Source organism: Salminus brasiliensis, chromosome 16 (assembly GCF_030463535.1).
Source record: "Salminus brasiliensis chromosome 16, fSalBra1.hap2, whole genome shotgun sequence".
Taxonomy (NCBI): Eukaryota; Metazoa; Chordata; class Actinopteri; order Characiformes; family Bryconidae; genus Salminus; species Salminus brasiliensis.
The window spans coordinates 36,470,837-36,495,351 of NC_132893.1; the positions used below are offsets into that span (position 1 = coordinate 36,470,837).

Here is a 24,515-nt window from a genome sequence, read left to right on the forward strand (position 1 = left end):
TCACTGTACCTCTACCTCTCTCACCCCCCCTCTCTCTCTCCATCCTTCTCACTGTACCTCTACCTCTCTCACCCCCCTCTCTCTCTCCATCCTTCTCATTGTACCTCTACCTCTCTCACCCCCCTCTCTCTCTCCATCCTTCTCACTGTACCTCTACCTCTTACACTGCACTCTTTCCCTCTCTTTCTCAACAGTAATACTACAGCGTTACTGTATGACAGCGTTACTGTGTTATTAATGGGAATACTACAGCGTTACTGTATGACAGCGTTACTGTGTTATTAATGGGAATACTACAGCGTTACTGTATGACAGCGTTACTGTGTTATTAATGGGAATACTACAGCGTTACTGTATGACAGCGTTACTGTGTGATTAATGGGAATACTACAGCGTTACTGTATGACAGCGTTACTGTGTTATTAATGGGAATACTACAGCGTTACTGTATGACAGTGTTACTTTGTGATTAATGGGAATACTACAGCGTTACTGTATGACAGCGTTACTGTGTTATTAATGGAAATACTACAGTGTTACTGTATGGCAGCGTTACTGTGTGATTAATGGGAATACTACAGCGTTACTGTATGACAGCTTTACTGTGTGATTAATGGGAATACTACAGCGTTACTGTATGACAGCGTTACTGTGTTATTAATGGGAATACTACAGCGTTACTGTATGACAGCGTTACCATGTTATTAATGGGAATACTACAGTGTTACAGTATGACAGCGTTACTGTGTTATTAATGGGAATACTACAGCGTTACTGTATGACAGCGTTACTGTGTTATTAATGGGAATACTACAGCGTTACTGTATGACAGCGTTACTGTGTGATTAATGGGAATACTACAGCGTTACTGTATGACAGCGTTACTGTGTTATTAATGGGAATACTACAGCATTACTGTATGACAGCGTTACAGTGTGATTAATGGGAATACTACAGCGTTACTGTATGACAGTGTTACTGTGTGATTAATGGGAATACTACAGCGTTACTGTATGACAGTGTTTTCTGTTATTAATGGGAATACTACAGCGTTACTGTATGACAGTGTTTTCTGTGATTAATGGGAATACTACAGCGTTACTGTGTGATTAATGGGAATACTACAGCGTTACTGTATGACAGTGTTTTCTGTTATTAATGGGAATACTACAGCGTTACTGTGTGATTAATGGGAATACTACAGCGTTACTGTATGACAGCGTTTTCTGTTATTAATGGGAATACTACAGCGTTACTGTATGACAGCGTTACTGTTATTAATGGGAATACTACAGCGTTACTGTATGACAGCGTTACTGTGTGATTAATAAGTACAAATGACAGTGGTATGTGTGCTTGATGTGGCGCAACAGATAACACCACTACCTGTCAGTGAGCTCTCACACCACGTGGGAGACTGGGGTTCGATTCCTGGCCTGGGTGACTATGCTGTGCTACACCAATAAGACACTACATTGGTCCACCTCTGTAATACGAGTGACCTTGTAAGTCGCTCTGGATAAGAGCGTCAGCTAAATGCTGTAAATGACAGTAAATGTTACAGTGTTGCTGACATAAACTCCACCTCCTTCACCTCCTCCATCATCTCCATCTCTTTCTCTCTCGCACTCTCCTTTCTCACCCTCTCTCTCTCTCTCCATCTCTCTCTCTCTCCATCTCTCTCTCTCTCCATCTCTCTCTCTCCATCTCTCTCCCTCTCTCTCCATCTCTCTCTCTCTCTCCATCTCTCTCTCTCTCTCTCTCTCTCTCTCCATCTTTCTCTCCCTCTCTCTCTATCCATCTCTCTCTCCATCTCTCTCCCTCTCTCTCTCTCTCTCTCTCTCTCTCTCTCTCCATCTCTCTCTCCCTCTCTCTCTCTCCATCTCTCTCTCCATCTCTCACCCTCTCTCTCTCTCTCCATCTCTCTCTCTCTCTCCATCTCTCTCTCCCTCTCTCTCTCTCCATCTCTCTCTCTCTCTCTGCGTGATTCACCCTGATGAAGCCGTGTTCTTCACCGGAGGCTCATTGTGAACTTCAGAACGCATCAGGAATTAGAGCCAGGCTCCGTCCGCTCGCATAACGTCAACTCAGCAAGCACACACACACACACACACACACCAACGGAGCCTCAGCCTGCGCCTCGGTGCACACACACACACACACACACACAAACACACACATGTATTACTGTACGAGCTGCTCGTTTGAAGGGGTTTTGTAGGTCAACGCTTATAAAGATGTTATAGATGTTCTTTTTCTCACACAGTCTAACCCTTACCTCTATGGTTTAGGACTGGTTTATGTTTATGATAATGTAATTAATCCCATCAAACCCAACACCTCCCACACACACACACACACCCGAGCTCCTCTAACAGCGTCTGTCTCATAATTCATAAAACAGAATTCACTTCTACACCTCCCTCACCTCCCTCACCTCCCTCCCTCACCTCCCTTACAGCTACACACACTGTCTCTGCACCCTGAACACAGATATGGAAATCACCTCTGCTCGGATTGGCTGCCCTGTATTGTGACCTAATAAAAAACATTCTTTGTAATGACAGGTGCATCTGTAGGGTGAGCGGGTGGTGCTAAATTATTGAAGGTGGAATGGGAGGGGCTAGACTGCTGTCAGATGTATGAGTGGGGCTAAACTGCTGTAGAATAAATTGGTGGGGCTAAACAACTATCAGCTGAATGGGAGGAGTTAAGCTGCTGCAGGCTGAATGGGAGGGGCATTTTTAACTACTACAGACTAAAAGGGTGGAGCTAAACTGCTGTAGGGTGGGGCTAAACGGTTGTCAGATGACTGGGTGGGGCTAAACAGCTGTCAGTTGAATGGGTGGGGCTTAACCGTTGTTAGTTGAATGGGTGGAGCTAAACGAATGAATTTTTAGTCACAGCCCCACCCACTGAAAATCAGAACGCAATTGGTTGATTCTTAACTGTGTTGGTGGTTAATCTGTGGCCTTCAAGTGAAGTCCTGACCAATGGGAGAGCAGGTTTGGCAGATTTGGCAGATACAGTCTTTTAAATAAGGCATGGCCAATCAGAGCAGAGGCGATTTCCATATGTGTGTTAAAGGCACGGTAACAGAAACAGTGTGTGTAACTGTGTGGGTGCTGCGAGTGCTGCAGTGCCCCCTACTGTCAGGTCTGTTTAACACTACCTGTGTCCTGATTCATCACGGGTTCAGAGTCTGATCTGGGCTGATTGATCACCCTGTTTTTGTGTCCTGTATTGATCGTTACACCCGTCAGTGCAGATCCCGGTCGCTCTAATGGGCTGATTCTTAAACAGCTCCATCCAGAGGACGGTGTTTCCGGACTGTGTGTTCGGCTTCCTGCAGGCTTGGGGCAGGCTTACACATCTCCATGACGATCCTATAAAAACACAAAGCACTTCCTCTCTATAAATAGCGCCTCAGCCGGAGACGCGCTGAAGTGGGGATGACGCAGTGTGGACGGCAGCATGAGCCCTCTCCTCACACTTCCGCTCCTTCTCTCCCAACCTGATCCACCGGACTGCCCCCACTCTCTCTCTCTCTCTCTCTCTCTCTCTCTCTCTCTCTCTCTCTCAGAGTGCTGCAAGGTCAGCCTGACCGAGACCGAGGCTAGAGCATCACAGAATGAGGGAACAGGATGAACCGAAACATCGGAGAGGTTAGCCTCATTACCACTGCAGGGCCGAGCGGTTCTGAGCACGGAGGGTAACCCGGTCCAGTGGCTTTTCCACACGGACACGGTTCGGCACAGAGCGCTTACAAACCGTGCTGAGAAAACCAGTTAAACCATCCTGCGTGGTGGAGAATCAGAGCTCAGAAGTGATTCTATTTCCCCTAATGTTCGCTCCTCTTTACCCGCTCCCACCCTCTCACACTACTATTAATCCCCACCTCTCAACACAGTCTTCCTTCTAGACATGTGACGAGAGGATCATGCTGATGCTCCACTGGAACAGGGAGAAGGGCATCTCCGTCATTCCCGCTCCGGGCCAGAGCGCTGCTACTGCAGAGGTTTGGTGGTGGAGCTGCAGGAGGAGAATCTCTCTCCAGAACTGCTGTGTAACGCTGCAGAACCCATAGAGTCATATTAGTGTAAAATCCTGTAGTGTTACTCTACCGCCTCCGCCCACATGCTGCTCCACCTTCAGATCAAGCTTCTGCAGCTCTCACACTGTCCAGAAATGCAGGTGTACAGCTGTCCATGAGATGGTGCTCACAGCCTGATTTGTATTTACTGCAGTGGAGTAAAGGTGAATTATACTCCCAAACTGTAGGGGGAGCCCAGGAGCAGAAAACACCAATTCTCTCATAATGCAGTTTTAAATGATTATGACGCTTTGGAATATGAACACTATTAGTTAATGCACATGATGAGACACATTTCCACTGCCAGTCCAGTGTCATTTATTTGTTTACACTATGTGTCCAAATGTTTGTGGACAGCCCTTCTAATGAATGTATTCAGCTACTTTAAGTTAGACCCCTTGCTGACACAGATGTGCAAATGCACAAACACACACAGCTTGTCTAGTTCCTGTAGAGAAGTACTGCCAATAGAATTACAAACCCACAGGCACCATACTGCCTAATGCCAGGTGCTAGTAGAGGGGTATAAAGCCCCCCAGCATTGAGGAGCTGTGGAGCAGTGGAAGAACTTTGTTCTCTGGAATGATGGTGGAGGAGCTCCATCCAGTACTTGGGAGGAGTTTCAGGATGAGGTGGGATCCTAATGCTGTTTGCAATCAAATCCTCACAGCAATGTTTCTCCAGAATCTAGTAGAAAGTCTTCTTCTCTGGACAGTAGAGACAGTTACTCCAACAGAAGCAGGATCAGCTCTTTTAATACCCTTGATTTCAGAAGAAACAGTGAATGAGCAAGTGTCCAAATATTTTTGTCTATATAGTGTATTATACTGCGTTCAGTGTAAAGCCGCCTAACTTCTCCGGAGATACACATACACCAGTAAACACACACTCAACCAGTACAGTTCCATTACGCCACCACTAGGGGGCCTGCTGAGAGATATGATTTAGAACATCCACAACAGCCTAGAAATCTGCATAAATACATAAATAAATATGAATAATAATAAGTAAATAAATAATCATATTTAGACTAACATTAGACTACACTTTTGGTTAGTGTGAAGGTTTGGACTCACAGATAATGAGCTACCACATCACAGGGTTGGACCAGGACAGAGTTTAGCTCACTATCACTCAACTGACCATACTGCTGACTCATTACATACACTCACATATACTCTCTCACACACAAACACACACACACACACACCCACACACAATCACGGCCCTCTGCATGCTAACCTTCCTCCAGCTCAGCCTGGGCGCTCGCAGCAACACTGCAGCGGCTCCCAGCTTTAAACTGGGTTACTAGCATGACGTCTTGTTGAGGCTAATGCTGTCAGAGCGATGCGGAGTGTGTGTAATCTCCTGTCCCTGGAGAGGGTGTGTGTAAAAGAGAGAGAGAGCATGGTGGAGAAAAGAAGGCTTGGAGAAGACTTCTACGACACACAGTGGCCAAACGTGAGGTAGCCGGTACACCGAGAAAACACACACACTGATACACCCCAACTCTAATACACATGAGAAAACACACACTGATACACCCCAACTCTAATACACAGAGAAAACACACACTGATACACCCCAACTCTAATACACAGAGAAAACACACACTGATACACCCCAACTCTAATACACCGAGAAAACATACACACTGATACACCCCAACTCTAATACACCGAGAAAACGCACACACTGATACACCCCAACTCTAATACACAGAGAAAACACACACTGATACACCCCAACTCTAATACACCGAGAAAACACACACACTGATACACCCCAACTCTAATACACCGAGAAAACCCACACACTGATACACCCCAACTCTAATACACAGAGAAAACACACACTGATACACCCCAACTCTAATACACCGAGAAAACACACACACTGATACACCCCAACTCTAATACACACGAGAAAACACACACTGATACACCCCAACTCTAATACACACGAGAAACACACACTGATACACCCCAACTCTAATACACTGAGAAAACACACACACTGATACACCCCAACTCTAATACACCGAGAAAACACACACACTGATACACCCCAACTCTAATACACACGAGAAAACACACACTGATACACCCCAACTCTAATACACCGAGAAAACACACACACTGATACACCCCTACTCTAATACACTGAGAAAACACACACACTGATACACCCCAACTCTAATACACCGAGAAAACACACACTGATACACCCCAACTCTAATACACACGAGAAACACACACTGATACACCCCAGCTCTAATACACCGAGAAAACACACACACTGATACACCCCAACTCTAATACACAGAGAAAACACACACTGATACACCCCAACTCTAATACACTGAGAAAACACACACACTGATACACCCCAACTCTAATACACACGAGAAAACACACACTGATACACCCCAACTCTAATACACAGAGAAAACACACACTGATACACCCCAACTCTAATACACACGAGAAACACACACTGATACACCCCAACTCTAATACACACGAGAAACACACACTGATACACCCCAACTCTAATACACTGAGAAAACACACACACTGATACACCCCAACTCTAATACACCGAGAAAACACACACACTGATACACCCCAACTCTAATACACACGAGAAACACACACTGATACACCCCAACTCTAATACACCGAGAAAACACACACACTGATACACCCCTACTCTAATACACACGAGAAAACACACACACTGATACACCCCAACTCTAATACACCGAGAAAACACACACACTGATACACCCCAACTCTAATACACACGAGAAAACACACACACTGATACACCCCAACTCTAATACACCGAGAAAACACACACACTGATACACCCCAACTCTAATACACACGAGAAACACACACTGATACACCCCAACTCTAATACACACGAGAAACACACACTGATACACCCCAACTCTAATACATCGAGAAACACACACACTGATACACCCCATCTCTAATACACACGAGAAAACACACACACTGATACACCCCAACTCTAATACACCGAGAAAACACACACACTGATACACCCCAACTCTAATACACACGAGAAAACACACACACTGATACACCCCAACTCTAATACACACGAGAAAACACACACACTGATACACCCCAACTCTAATACACACGAGAAAACACACACACTGATACACCCCAACTCTAATACACCGAGAAACACACACACTGATACACCCCAACTCTAATACACACGAGAAAACACACACACTGATACGCCCCAACTCTAATACACCGAGAAAACACACACACTGGTACACCCCAACTCTAATACACCGAGAAAACATACACACTGATACACCCCAACTCTAATACACCGAGAAAACGCACACACTGATACACCCCAACTCTAATACACAGAGAAAACACACACTGATACACCCCAACTCTAATACACCGAGAAAACACACACACTGATACACCCCAACTCTAATACACCGAGAAAACCCACACACTGATACACCCCAACTCTAATACACAGAGAAAACACACACTGATACACCCCAACTCTAATACACCGAGAAAACACACACACTGATACACCCCAACTCTAATACACACGAGAAAACACACACTGATACACCCCAACTCTAATACACACGAGAAAACACACACTGATACACCCCAACTCTAATACACACGAGAAACACACACTGATACACCCCAACTCTAATACACACGAGAAACACACACTGATACACCCCAACTCTAATACACTGAGAAAACACACACACTGATACACCCCAACTCTAATACACCGAGAAAACACACACACTGATACACCCCAACTCTAATACACACGAGAAAACACACACTGATACACCCCAACTCTAATACACCGAGAAAACACACACACTGATACACCCCTACTCTAATACACTGAGAAAACACACACACTGATACACCCCAACTCTAATACACCGAGAAAACACACACTGATACACCCCAACTCTAATACACACGAGAAACACACACTGATACACCCCAGCTCTAATACACCGAGAAAACACACACACTGATACACCCCAACTCTAATACACAGAGAAAACACACACTGATACACCCCAACTCTAATACACTGAGAAAACACACACACTGATACACCCCAACTCTAATACACACGAGAAAACACACACTGATACACCCCAACTCTAATACACAGAGAAAACACACACTGATACACCCCAACTCTAATACACACGAGAAACACACACTGATACACCCCAACTCTAATACACACGAGAAACACACACTGATACACCCCAACTCTAATACACTGAGAAAACACACACACTGATACACCCCAACTCTAATACACCGAGAAAACACACACACTGATACACCCCAACTCTAATACACACGAGAAACACACACTGATACACCCCAACTCTAATACACCGAGAAAACACACACACTGATACACCCCTACTCTAATACACACGAGAAAACACACACACTGATACACCCCAACTCTAATACACCGAGAAAACACACACACTGATACACCCCAACTCTAATACACACGAGAAAACACACACACTGATACACCCCAACTCTAATACACCGAGAAAACACACACACTGATACACCCCAACTCTAATACACACGAGAAACACACACTGATACACCCCAACTCTAATACACACGAGAAACACACACTGATACACCCCAACTCTAATACATCGAGAAACACACACACTGATACACCCCATCTCTAATACACACGAGAAAACACACACACTGATACACCCCAACTCTAATACACCGAGAAAACACACACACTGATACACCCCAACTCTAATACACACGAGAAAACACACACACTGATACACCCCAACTCTAATACACACGAGAAAACACACACACTGATACACCCCAACTCTAATACACACGAGAAAACACACACACTGATACACCCCAACTCTAATACACCGAGAAACACACACACTGATACACCCCAACTCTAATACACACGAGAAAACACACACACTGATACGCCCCAACTCTAATACACCGAGAAAACACACACACTGGTACACCCCAACTCTAATACACCGAGAAAACATACACACTGATACACCCCAACTCTAATACACCGAGAAAACGCACACACTGATACACCCCAACTCTAATACACAGAGAAAACACACACTGATACACCCCAACTCTAATACACCGAGAAAACACACACACTGATACACCCCAACTCTAATACACCGAGAAAACCCACACACTGATACACCCCAACTCTAATACACAGAGAAAACACACACTGATACACCCCAACTCTAATACACCGAGAAAACACACACACTGATACACCCCAACTCTAATACACACGAGAAAACACACACTGATACACCCCAACTCTAATACACACGAGAAAACACACACTGATACACCCCAACTCTAATACACACGAGAAACACACACTGATACACCCCAACTCTAATACACACGAGAAACACACACTGATACACCCCAACTCTAATACACTGAGAAAACACACACACTGATACACCCCAACTCTAATACACCGAGAAAACACACACACTGATACACCCCAACTCTAATACACACGAGAAAACACACACTGATACACCCCAACTCTAATACACCGAGAAAACACACACACTGATACACCCCTACTCTAATACACACGAGAAAACACACACACTGATACACCCCAACTCTAATACACCGAGAAAACACACACACTGATACACCCCAACTCTAATACACACGAGAAAACACACACACTGATACACCCCAACTCTAATACACCGAGAAAACACACACACTGATACACCCCAACTCTAATACACCGAGAAAACACACACACTGATACACCCCAACTCTAATACACACGAGAAAACACACACTGATACACCCCAACTCTAATACACACGAGAAAACACACACTGATACACCCCAACTCTAATACACAGAGAAAACACACACTGATACACCCCAACTCTAATACACACGAGAAACACACACTGATACACCCCAACTCTAATACACTGAGAAAACACACACACTGATACACCCCAACTCTAATACACCGAGAAAACACACACTGATACACCCCAACTCTAATACACACGAGAAACACACACTGATACACCCCAGCTCTAATACACCGAGAAAACACACACACTGATACACCCCAACTCTAATACACAGAGAAAACACACACTGATACACCCCAACTCTAATACACTGAGAAAACACACACACTGATACACCCCAACTCTAATACACACGAGAAAACACACACTGATACACCCCAACTCTAATACACAGAGAAAACACACACTGATACACCCCAACTCTAATACACACGAGAAACACACACTGATACACCCCAACTCTAATACACACGAGAAACACACACTGATACACCCCAACTCTAATACACTGAGAAAACACACACACTGATACACCCCAACTCTAATACACCGAGAAAACACACACACTGATACACCCCAACTCTAATACACACGAGAAACACACACTGATACACCCCAACTCTAATACACCGAGAAAACACACACACTGATACACCCCTACTCTAATACACACGAGAAAACACACACACTGATACACCCCAACTCTAATACACCGAGAAAACACACACACTGATACACCCCAACTCTAATACACACGAGAAAACACACACACTGATACACCCCAACTCTAATACACCGAGAAAACACACACACTGATACACCCCAACTCTAATACACACGAGAAACACACACTGATACACCCCAACTCTAATACACACGAGAAACACACACTGATACACCCCAACTCTAATACATCGAGAAACACACACACTGATACACCCCATCTCTAATACACACGAGAAAACACACACACTGATACACCCCAACTCTAATACACACGAGAAAACACACACACTGATACACCCCAACTCTAATACACACGAGAAAACACACACACTGATACACCCCAACTCTAATACACCGAGAAACACACACACTGATACACCCCAACTCTAATACACACGAGAAAACACACACACTGATACACCCCAACTCTAATACACACGAGAAAACACACACACTGATACACCCCAACTCTAATACACCGAGAAACACACACACTGATACACCCCAACTCTAATACACACGAGAAAACACACACACTGATACGCCCCAACTCTAATACACCAAGAAAACACACACACTGGTACACCCCAACTCTAATACACACGAGAAAACACACACACTGATACACCCCAACTCTAATACACCGAGAAAACACACACACTGATACACCCCAACTCTAATACACCGAAAAACACACACACTGATACACCCCAACTCTAATACACACGAGAAAACACACACACTGATACACCCCAACTCTAATACACCGAGAAAACACACACACTGGTACACCCCAACTCTAATACACACGAGAAAACACACACACTGATACACCCCAACTCTAATACACAGAGAAAACACACACACTGATACACCCCAACTCTAATACACCGAGAAAACACACACACTGATACACCCCAACTCTAATACACCGAGAAACACACACTGATACACCCCAACTCTAATACACCGAGAAAACACACACACTGATACACCCCAACTCTAATACACCGAGAAAACACACACACTGATACACCCCAACTCTAATACACCGAGAAAACACACACACTGGTACACCCCAGGGACTAGACAAGTTGTGTGTGTATGTGTGAAGTCTTACATTACATGTTGACTTCCTAAGTGTCAGTAAATTCACTCGTCGTTAGAGGGGCTCATCGTTATAGTCTGTTATTAAACAATTTTAATGTCAGCTATTATTTCTCTAGGTGGCGCTAAAACATTCTACTCTATATCAGTGGATCTGCTGCCACACCGGAAGTTAACCCACACAAAGTAAACAAAGATGGTCACTTGTGTTTAATGGAAAATAAGATGGCAAACATCTAAAGGAAACACATCACAGCCCTAGAGAGTCTAGAGAAACTCTCCAAAACTGATATCTCATTACATCTCATTTCATTTGCGGAAGCTGATTATTAATATTACTGATTAATGTGAGACAGAAACATTGTAATAATGTTTAGTGTAATATAAAACAGTATGATATTGTATAGTATAGTCCTGTGTGTGATACAGTGTAATGTATATAAGCTATATAAGATAGGTATAATTAGTACAATGCAGTCCAGTGCAGTGTCATATAGTATAATATAATATGGTATAATGTAGCGTAATGAAGTATCATACAGTATAAAATAGTAATATATTATAATAGTGTAATATATTATACTGTTTTATATGATAAAGTATGATACTGTATCAGATGGTGTACATATTATAGGAAAGACAATCATTTATTTGTCTATATTTTCTGCAAAACCTTCAGAGATAATCAATAATCCTAATAATAATCATTTGGTTGGAAGCTGATTATTGGCTTCATTGATATGATTGATGTTATTGATCAGTGCAGTGGTTTAATGTTATGGGACTTTGTGCTGTGTTTATTTTGTAGAGAGCTCTAACTGTCTTACTGCAGATTCACAGAGACAGGTTTACACCTCCTGCAGAGGCGCTCTGGAAGTGTGTGTGTGTGTGCGCGGTGAGGAGGATGGTGTGTATCAGTGCGTCTGCACTGGGAGCTGATTTGACTTTTTTCAGAGAGATTTGAATATTTTTGCTAAAGCACAAAAAGCCCTCTCTCCTGTCTGTGCTAATCAGGCCCTGAGTGGCTATATTTGGAGCCGCTGCAGAGAGAGGATCTGTGGGGACTGAAGCAGGTCTTCACTTACGTAAGAAAATCCGAACTGCAACAGCAGGAAAACCCAGTTTCCCTCCGACACACAGAGAGACGAGAGACAAGGAGACGTTCTGATGGAGCTATAAATAAACCTACATTTTTCCTCTTGAGTAACGATGACGCCAGAAGCTATAATCATATATGCATGCACATGAGCAGCCACACACACACATATATATATATATATATATATATACATATATAGGATTTAAAGGGTTAATATTACATTCTCATTATTCTACCTCCCCTAATTCACTTCTGAACCAACCTCTCTTCTGGATAAAAGCACGAGAGGTCAGTGGAGAAGGAAGTGGATGTGGAACAGTCACTACATGTCATTTCACACACAGCAGGATGAGTGTGTGCTGGGTGTGTGAAAGCAGTGTGAGGTCATCGCTCCTGTCTTTAACGTTAAAGCCGTCTCTGGAACAGCAACATCAATCCGCCAGCCTCAGCTAAGCTGTCTCACTCACACTCCGCATTCCTCCATCCACTCAGCCAGTGTGTGTGTGTGTGTGTGTGTGTGTGTGTACTGATCCTTACCTTGATCCATAATCACACAGAGTCATCACTGGAAGTGCAACAGAAGAGTTTTGTTGAGTTTCTGCTGCATAATGAACACACACACACACACACTCTTGCCATTACATTCAGAGAAAGAAAGAATCCGCTCCAGGATTAAACCTTTTTGGCTGATAAACAGCTTCGTCCACCGCTTGCTTCAGGATTAAAGGTAAAGGTATCTGTCACTGCACTCTGTACAGCCAAGTGTGTCCTCCGCATTTTACCCAGCTGTGGTAGTGAACACACACACACACACACACACACACAGAACAGTGGGCAGCCAACTCCAGCACCCGGGGAGCAGAGAGGGTAAAGGGCCTTGCTCAAGGGCCCAACAGTGGCAGCTTGCCGAGCCCGGGAATCGAACCCACAGCCCTGTTTTCAACAGCCCGGAGCTCTAACCGCTGAGCACCACTGACCTTGCTTAAGGTGAACTGCTGTAGTCGACCCATCATGTCCTCATTTAGCTCATAACATTATCAAAAACCCTTAAAAGAAAGAAGCAGACCTTTCTCACAGTCACTGCGTCGCCACATCCGGCTCTGAGCAGTAGCGTTACCAAACCCCTTCCTGCAATTGACCAACTAAAGACCAGCAGTTACTGAGCTTTAACTCCTCCCACTTAGTCCATGTAAACATTAGCGACATTAGTGAGCGTCCTGAACACCACAACCAGCAAAGAGACACAGCATCGTTTCTCTCCATTAAACTCCTCACCAAGACCTGCAGCTGAGAGGTCTGACCAGCTACTGAGGGGCCTGACCGGGTGCTGAGGGGTCTGATTCTCAAGGTTTTAACCAAACCTTGCTGATTGGATGCTGAATTAATTAATTCACTTTTTAAATCCCAAACATGAGTAAATCTGTCCCACTGTTCACTCCCCTTCAGATGAACTCTTCTTTTATTGCATTAATTAACACAGAAGTGTTTTAATGGTCTATAGGTAGACTGTCGTCTCCGTCATTCCCACTCCGGGCCGGAGCGCTGCTGCTGCTACTGCACTATGGAGGTTTGGTGGTGGAGCTGCAGGAGGGGAACCTCTCTCCAGAACTGCTGTGTAATGCTGCAGAACCCATAGAGTCATATTAGTGTAAAATCCTGTAGTGTTACTCTACCACCTCAGCCCACATGCTGCTCCACCTTCAGATCAAGCTTCTGCAGCTCTCACACTGTCCAGAAATGCATGTGTACAGCTGACCATGAGGGGGCACCCTGGAGCAGAAAATACCACTACCAAGAGTGTAACGGGAGAGGGTCAGATGTATGAGGGTGTGTTAAAATGATATGGAAATGCAGGAGAGGCCTCTGTGAGCTATGATTACCCATAAACCCCTTCTCTGTGTCTGCATGGAGCACGTGGATCCTGACAGGCGTATGTCGTGGATAGCTTTTCTCCGGAGGAGGACGTTGTTTAAAAAGAAGACTTAAGACCACTGTCCTTCAGGTGAAACAATGAAACATTTTATTCCAATCAAAAGTACAGTGTGGAGAGAGTCCGCCAATTCTGGGTGCCCCTCGTCTCTCTCTCCCTCTCTCTCAATACCTTACGCTTTATATCCTACTATACATCATATGTTGTTGGACTGTTCTCATATGCAGGATGTCTGCATTTCATGCATAAGGAATATTCATTAGCCCCCACCATTACTTACGTGGCCTACGTGCTGAAGACACAGCTGGATCTCTTAACATCTCAGTTATGTACACCCAAAAGTACCCAACAGTTTCTCACATTAGGTCTGGGAACAGATCTCACTCTCCTTTACAAGTCTATCCCAAGTCTATTCCTCAACTCCATACCATTCCTTCAGGCTTATGAACAGTTGCATTAGCCAATGAATACACCACACGTATAAATAAACGGGCAGCGCTAAATATTCTCCACCAAGTGTCCTCACTACAACTCTCCCAGCAATCAGCACAGCACTTAACCTCTGCACGCCGTGAGGGAGGGATAAGTAGCAGCGACATGTGTGAGTGAGTGTGTGTGTGTGTGTGTGTGTGTGTGAGTGTGTGTGTGTGTGAGTGTGTGTGAGTGTGTGTGTGAGAGTGTGTGTGTGTGAGTGTGTGTGTGAGTGTGAGTGTGTGTGTGTGAGTGTGTGTGTGTGTGTGTGTGTGTGAGTGTGTGTGTGTGTGTGTGAGTGTGTGAGTGTGTGTGTGTGTGTGTGTGTGAGTGATTGAATCTGTGTCCTGGATTTGGAGCAGTTATTTCTGGGCTACATTAGCAGCAGTTAGTTATCGTCTCCTTGTGAAGCTCCCTCAGAGACAGACGGCAGGACAGAGAACGGTTCCAAAACAGAGAGGAACCTTTACCTGGGTTCTCCGCTGCTGGTTTGGTGCAGTGTAGTAGATAACACCTGAGTTGTCTCATGAGATTGGAAAGAAAATTATAGACAAGCATGTTAAACGTAAAGGTTATAAGACCATCTCCAAGCAGCTTGATGTTCCTGTGACTACAGCTGCACATATTATTCAGAAATGTAAGATCTATGGGACTGTAGCCAACCTCCCTGGACGTGGCTGCAGGAGGAAAACTGATGACAAATCAAAGAGACGGATAATACGAATGGTAACAAAAGAGCCCAGAAAAACTTCTAAAGAGATTAAAGGTGAACTTCAAGCTCAAGGAACATCAGTGTCAGATCGCACCATCCGTCGTTGTTTGAGCCAAAGTGGACTTCATGGGAGACGACCAAGGAGGAAACCATTGTTGAAAACAAATCATAAAAAAGTGAGACTGGAATTTGCTAAACTACATGTTGACAAGCCCCAAAGCTTTTGAGAGAATGTCCTATGGACAGATGAACACTGTCCCTACTGTGAAACATGGAGGAGGCTCTGTGATGTTCTGGGGCTGCTTTGCATCTGGCACAGGGTGTCTTGAATCTGTGCAGGGTTCAATAAGCACAGGGTGTCTTGAATCTGTGCAGGGTTCAATAAAATCTCAAGACTATCAAGGGATTCTAGAGAGAAATGTGCTGCCCAGTGTCAGAAAGCTTGGTCTCAGTCGCAAGTCATGGGTCTTACAGCAGGATAATGACCACAGCTAAAAACACCCAAGAATGGCTAAAATTTGACTATTCTGAAGTGGTCTTCTATGAGCCCTGACCTAAATCCTATTGAGCGTCTTTGGAAGGAGCTGAAACATGCCGTCTGGAAAAGGCTCCCTTCAAACCTGAGATAAGTGGAGCAGTTTGCTCATGAGGAGTGGGCCAAAATACCTGCTGAGAGGTGCAGAAGTCTCACTGACAGTTACAGGAATCGATTGATTGCAGTGATTGCCTCAAAAGGTATTTTAATATAAAATATTAAGTTAAGGGTACCATCATTTCTGTCCAGGCCTGTTTCATGAGTTTATTGTTTTTTATAATTCTGTTGAAGCAATAGTTCAAAATTAATGTCGTATTTTCATTTGTTCATTTTCATTTATTATTACTTTTGTCAGATTCAAGTTATTTCTATGACCATTGTGTGTTTTTCTTTCATTAACAGAGGGGTACCAACAATTTTGTCCACGTGTGTATAACCTGCCATCACTAAAGCAGCTTTACAGAATTCCAGAAATAAGACCCTCAGAGCCAGAGGACGAAATCTTGGAAGGGCCCAAGATATGTTATGATTATATGCTCAGTTAGGATTCCCAACATTATTTCTATTTACTAAATGACAGAATAATCAGAGAGGGGAATTTTAAAAGTAATTTTTATTACTTTCTTCAAAGTCAAAAGTTTAAATACATTTCATTGTCATTTGGTTTCATTGCCCTTCAACTGAATGACCTGGGTCAAACGTTTTGGATATCCTTCCTCAAGCTTCTCTCAACAGTTGCAGGAATTTTGGGCCGTTCCTCCTGACAGAGCAGGTGGAACTGAGGTAGGACACCCTGCTCACACATGCCTTCTCAAGCTTCGCACATAAATGTTCAACAGGACTGAGATCTGGGCTTTGTGATGACCACTCCACTACACTGACCTTGTTCTCCTTAAGACACTCTGTAAGCAGTCTGGCAGTTTGCTTCGGGTCAGTGTCCATTTGGAAGACCCATTTGCACCCAGGCTTTACCCTCCTGGCTGATGTCTTGAGATGAGATGCTTCGGTATCTCCTCATGATGCCGTCTATTCTGTGAAGAGCAGCCGTCCCTCCTGCAGCAAAACCACCCCACAGCATGATGCTGCCACCCCCGTGTTTCACAGGTGGGATGGTGTTCTCAGGCCTGCAGGCTTCCCCCTTTTTCCTCCAAACGTAACGATGCTCATTATGGCCAAACAGGACTCAGACCACAGGACCTGTCTCCAGAAATGAAGCTCTTTGTCTTTCTTCCTGACCGAGCAGATCTTCAGCCAATGTGGAGACAGTCCTGGTTTCACTGTGGATAATGACCCACTCTTACCAGCTTCAGCCAGCATCTCCACCAGGTCTTCTGTTCTCGGGCCCAAAGCACATCGTTCATCTCTGGGACAGAACCGGTCTCCTTCCTGAGCGGTGTGATTGCTGGACACTCCCGTCCTGTTTGTACTTGTGTATGATTGTTAGTGCAGATGAACGAGGCGCCTTCAGGCATCTGGAAATTAAACCGAGGAGGAGCCGAATTCTGCAGGTCCACAGTTCTCCTCCTGATCTCTCGGCTGATTTCTTTCCACTTCCCGTGATGTTACACACAGAAGCCGTGTGTTTCAGGTGTGCCTTAAAATACACTCACAGGTGTGTCTCTAATTAACTCAGATGTTGCCAGGTGATCTTAGTGTATTTCAACTTTTGACTTTGAAGACAGTAATAAAATTCATATCTTAAAAATTCCCCTCTCTGATTATTCTGTCATTTAGTAAATAGAAATAATTCTGATAATCCTGACTGCCCTAAAACAGGAGAAGTTTATTCTGATTTATTTATTCTGTCAGACAGTGAGGATAAAATGAGGATGTGTCTTTTTATACAGTGTCTGTAAACTTCTGATTTCAGCTGTACCTCTGTTGTGCTCAGGTGCACTGATATCACTGACTACAACAATCAGCCATAATATTAAAGGCAGGTAAACTGAGGATCTGGGTCCAGCGGCTCCTGTCTGTCAAGGGGTGGATCTACATATTAGGCAGTGAGTGAACGGTCAGTTCTTGATGATGAAGGTGATGAAGCAGGAAAAATGGACAAGCTTAAGAATCTGAGACACTTTGACCAGAACCAGACTGAGATGTTCTAGACAATGACTGGGTCAGAACATCTCCAGAACATCAGGCAGGTGTTGTGAGGTGTTTCCGGTATGAAGTGGTCAGTACCTACCAAAAGTGCTCCAAGGAAGGACAACAGGTGAACCGGTGTCAGGGTAACTGAGCTGATGAAGCAGGTTCTAGATAGGTGATCTGAGGTGTGGTTCTATGTTCATTAAGGGCTGTTAGCTGTGGTTTCTCTATCTGAACCTGGTGTCATGGATTTACTAGTGTGCCTCCATTAGTGAGGTATGAGTCACTCCGGCTCACTCCTGCTCCAGACGGAATACGCCACATCGCCTGCTCTTCATCAGTCCACTGAGTCACTGCAGCGCTGGACCAGCTGAGATACAGAGTCCAGCAGACACTCTGAACAGTGACCTCACTGACACCTCTCTGACCAGCCTGAGAGCACACTGGCATCATCATCATCACACTGCCACCACCAAACATTACCATCATCATCATCATCATCATCATCATCACATTACCAGCACCAAACATTTCCATCATCATCTTTATCATCATCATCATCATCACATTGCCACCACCAAGCATTACCATCATCATCATCATCATCATCATCATCACATTACCAGCACCAAACATTTCCATCATCATCTTTATCATCATCATCATCATCACATTGCCACCACCAAGCATTACCATCATCATCATCATCATCACATTACCAGCACCAAACATTTCCATCATCATCATCATCATCATCATCATCATCATCATCATCCTCACATTGCCACCACCAAACATTACCATCATCATCATCATCACATTACCAGCACCAAACATTTCCATCATCATCATCATCATCATCATCATCATCATCATCCTCACATTGCCACCACCAAACATTTCCATCATCATCATCTTTATCATCATCATCATCACATTGCCACCACCAAGCATTACCATCATCATCTTTATCATCATCATCATCATCACATTGCCACCACCAAGCATTACCATCATCATCACCATCATCATCATCATCATCATCATCATCACATTACCAGCACCAAACATTACCATCATCATCATCTTTATCATTATCATCATCACATTGCCACCACCAAGCATTACCATCATCATCATCATCATCACATTACCACCACCAAACATTACCATCATCATCATCTTTATCATCATCATCATCACAGTACCACCACCAAGCATTACCATCATCATCATCTTTATCATAATCATCATCACATTACCAGCACCAAACATTACCATTATCATCTTTATCATCATCATCATCATCATCATCACATTACCACCACCAAACATTACCATCATCATCATCATCATCACATTACCACCACCAAACATTACCATCATCATCATCTTTATCATCATCATCATCATCATCATCATCACATTACCACCACCAAACATTACCATCATCATCATCATCACATTACCACCACCAAACATTACCATCATCATCATCTTTATCATCATCATCATCATCATCATCACATTACCACCACCAAACATTACCATCATCATCATCATCACATTACCACCACCAAACATTACCATCATCATCATCTTTATCATAATCATCATCATCACATTACCACCACCAAACATTACCATTATCATCTTTATCATCATCATCATCATCATCATCACATTACCACCACCAAACATTACCATCATCATCATCATCACATTACCACCACCAAACATTACCATCATCATCATCTTTATCATCATCATCATCATCATCATCATCATCATCACATTACCACCACCAAACATTACCATCATCATCATCATCATCATCACATTATCACCACCAAACATTACCATCATCATCTTTATCATCATCATCATCATCATCATCATCATCACATTACCACCACCAAACATTACCATCATCATCTTTATCATCATCATCATCATCATCATCATCACATTACCACCACCAAACATTACCATCATCATCTTTATCATCATCATCATCATCATCATCATCACATTACCACCACCAAACATTACTACCACCACCATCACCACATTACCACCATCATTTACATTTAAGTGCGTGTGTGAGAGAGAGAGAGAGAGAGAGAGAGAGAGAGAGAGAGAGTGTGTGTGTGTGTGTGTGGTGTCAGATACTGCGTTTGTGACTTTATCGTCTATCTGTTTTACACTTGCAGCCCCAAACCAACCCGACACTGAGAGCGCTCTCACCTCCTGCACCGTCAATCACTCATCAATAATCCAGCACTGATCATCATCTGATCATACACACGACCTGCAGCCGCTGCTACACCCACACCAGCTAAACCAACTACGCCCACACCATCAGTTACACCCACACCAGCTAAACCAACTACGCCCACACCATCAGTTACACCCACACCAGCTAAACCAACTACGCCCACACCATCAGTTACACCCACACCAGCTAAACCAACTACACCCACACCATCAGTTACACCCACACCAGCTAAACCAACTACGCCCACACCATCAGTTACACCAGCTAAACCAACTACGCCCACACCATCAGTTACACCCACACCAGCTAAACCAACTACGCTCACACCATCAGTTACACCCACACCAGCTAAACCAACTACGCCCACACCATCAGTTACACCCACACCAGCTAAACCAACTACACCCACACCATCAGTTACACCAGCTAAACCAACTACGCCCACACCATCAGTTACACCCACACCAGCTAAACCAACTACGCCCACACCATCAGTTACACCCACACCAGCTAAACCAACTACGCCCACACCATCAGTTACACCCACACCAGCTAAACCAACTACGCCCACACCATCAGTTACACCCACACCAGCTAAACCAACTACGCTCACACCATCAGTTACACCCACACCAGCTAAACCAACTACGCCAACACCATCAGTTACACCCACACCAGCTAAACCAACTACGCCCACACCATCAGTTACACCACACCAGCTAAACCAACTACGCCCACACCATCAGTTACACCCACACCAGCTAAACCAACTACGCCCACACCATCAGTTACACCCACACCAGCTAAACCAACTACACCCACACCATCAGTTACAACCACACCAGCTAAACCAACTACGCCCACACCATCAGTTACACCCACACCAGCTACATCAGCTAAACCCACACCATCAGTTACACCCACACCAGCTAAACCAACTACACCCACACCATCAGTTACACCCACACCAGCTAAACCAACTACACCCACACCATCAGTTACACCCACACCACCTAAACCAACTACGCCCACACCATCAGTTACACCCACACCAGCTAAACCAACTACACCCACACCATCAGTTACACCCACACCAGCTAAACCAACTACGCCCACACCATCAGTTACACCCACACCAGCTAAACCAACTACACCCACACCATCAGTTACACCCACACCAGCTAAACCAACTACACCCACACCATCAGTTACACCCACACCACCTAAACCAACTACGCCCACACCATCAGTTACACCCACACCAGCTAAACCAACTGCGCCCACACCATCAGTTACACCCACACCAGCTACATCAGCTAAACCCACACTAGTTACACCTATACCTGCTACACTCAGACCAGCTACACCCATGCCAACTACAACCCCTCCAACTATACCCACAACAGCTACTTCCACTTCATCTACATCAGCTACAACCACATCAGCTACACTCACACCAGCTCTTTCCACACCAGCTGTACCTACACCATCTACATCAGCTACACCCTAAGCAGCTCTTTCCACACCAGTTGTACCCTGACCATCTACATCAGCTACACCCACACCAGCTACATCTCCTCCTATCCCCTCCTATCTCCTGCTACCTTCTCATATCCCCTCCTATCTCCCCATATCTCCTCCAATCCCCTCCTATCCCCTCCTACTTCCTCCTATCCCCTCCTATCTCCCCATATCTCCTCCTATCTCCCCATATCTCCTCCTATCCCCTCCTACTTCCTCCTATCCCCTCCTATCTCCCCATATCTCCTCCTATCCCCTCCTATCTCCTGCTACCTTCTCATATCCCCTCCTATCTCCCCATATCTCCTCCTATCCCCTCCTATCCCCTCCTACTTCCTCCTATCCCCTCCTATCTCCCCATATCTCCTCCTATCTCCCCATATCTCCTCCTATCCCCTCCTACTTCCTCCTATCCCCTCCTATCTCCCCATATCTCCTCCTATCCCCTCCTATCTCCTGCTACCTCCTCATATCCCCTCCTATCTCCCCATATCTCCTCCTATCCCCTCCTACTTCCTCCTATCCCCTCCTATCTCCCCATATCTCCTCCTATCCCCTCCTATCCCCTCCTACTTCCTCCTATCCCCCCATATCTCCTTCTATCCCCTCCTATCTCCTGCTACCTCCTCATATCCCCTCCTATCTCCCCATATCCCCTCCTATCTCCCCATATCTCCTCCTATGCCCTCCTATCTCCTCATATCTCCTCCTATCTCCCATATCTCCTCCTATCCCCTCCTACCTCCTCATATCCCCTCCTATCTCCCCATATCTCCTCCTATCCCCTCCTATCTCCTGCTACCTCCTCATATCCCCTCCTATCTCCCCATATCCTCTCCTATCTCCCCATATCCTCTCCTATCTCCCCATATCTCCTCCTATCCCCTCCTACTTCCTCATATCCCCTCCTATCTCCCCATATCTCCTCCTATCCCCTCCTACTTCCTCATATCCCCTCCTATCTCCCCATATCTCCTCCTATCCCCTCCTACCTCCTCATATCCCCTACCACCTCCTCCTACCCCCTACTACCTCCTCCTATTCTGTTTTCTCTATAATGTGAGTCTGGCAGTTGTTCTTTATTCTGTATCAATTTTATGATGAATGGACCAATAGAAATCCTCCAAAATGACTAGAATCTGTATCCACTGAAAGATAAGAAGGTGTTTCCTGTGGCTCTGTGACTCGGTGAATACTGGACTTATTAATGAGTATTTGATTAATTAAACTAATCAACAACTTTCTGTTAATTCAGCTCAACCTTTAACTCCAGATGAACCAGAACATGAGCGTCATTTATGATCTGTGTATTAGTTGTTTATTAGTTGTTTATTGGTTGTTTATTAGTTGTTTATTGGTTGTTTATTAGTTGTTTATTGGTTGTTTATTGGTTGTTTGTGTTTACTCTGAGTTGAGCTGTTCCAGTTCTGCTGCTTTTCCTGCACAGGTGAACTCTCCTCACCTGCCCGCATGCACACTAAACTTCACACACCTGTAGAGTCACACACACCAGTAGCCTCTCCGCCAGAGTCTGTACCTTACTGTGTGTGTGTGTGTGTGTGTGTGTGTTCTCCTTACCTGTCCGAACACTGACTGAACTATCGGATGCAGGTGTGTGTCCATCTCCCTCTGGCGCGCGCCGCTTGTCCCTGGTTCCTCCTCGTGCCCTTTGCGCGCGCGGCGCGGCCCATCTCCGGGGTTACGCGCGCGACCGGCGGAGTCCCCGCGCTCTGACGGAGCCTCCGCGCGCTGCTGCTGCTGCTGCTTCCGCGCACTCATGCTTCACCACACTGTCACACCTACATGCGCGCACCTCTTATACACACATACACGCGCGCGCGCATTTGCTGATCGTGCACGAGCGGAGCGCGAGCATACGGCTGACAGTGCAGCTGGATAACGAGAACCACAATGAGAGAGAGAGAGAGAGAGAGAGAGAGAGAGAGAGACTTTATTTATTCCTAAAATTGTCCACGTGCTG

General features: G+C 44.8%; 1 protein-coding gene across 2 annotated transcripts in view; it reads right to left on the minus strand.

The window, feature by feature from the left end:
- cabp1b (calcium binding protein 1b) overlaps positions 1-24,188 on the minus strand; it is a 42,838-nt gene extending 18,650 nt beyond the window's left edge. Inside the window, exon 1 of one of the 2 annotated variants that reach the window (XM_072658534.1) lies at positions 24,113-24,188. In XM_072658534.1, coding sequence (XP_072514635.1) covers positions 24,113-24,157 — 45 coding nt within the window. In that variant the 5' untranslated portion in view covers positions 24,158-24,188. Of the gene's footprint in view, positions 1-13,976; positions 14,020-24,112 lie in introns of those variants that run through there. The other variant, XM_072658533.1, reaches the window with a different exon arrangement.
- Between the last annotated feature and the right edge of the window lie 327 nt (positions 24,189-24,515).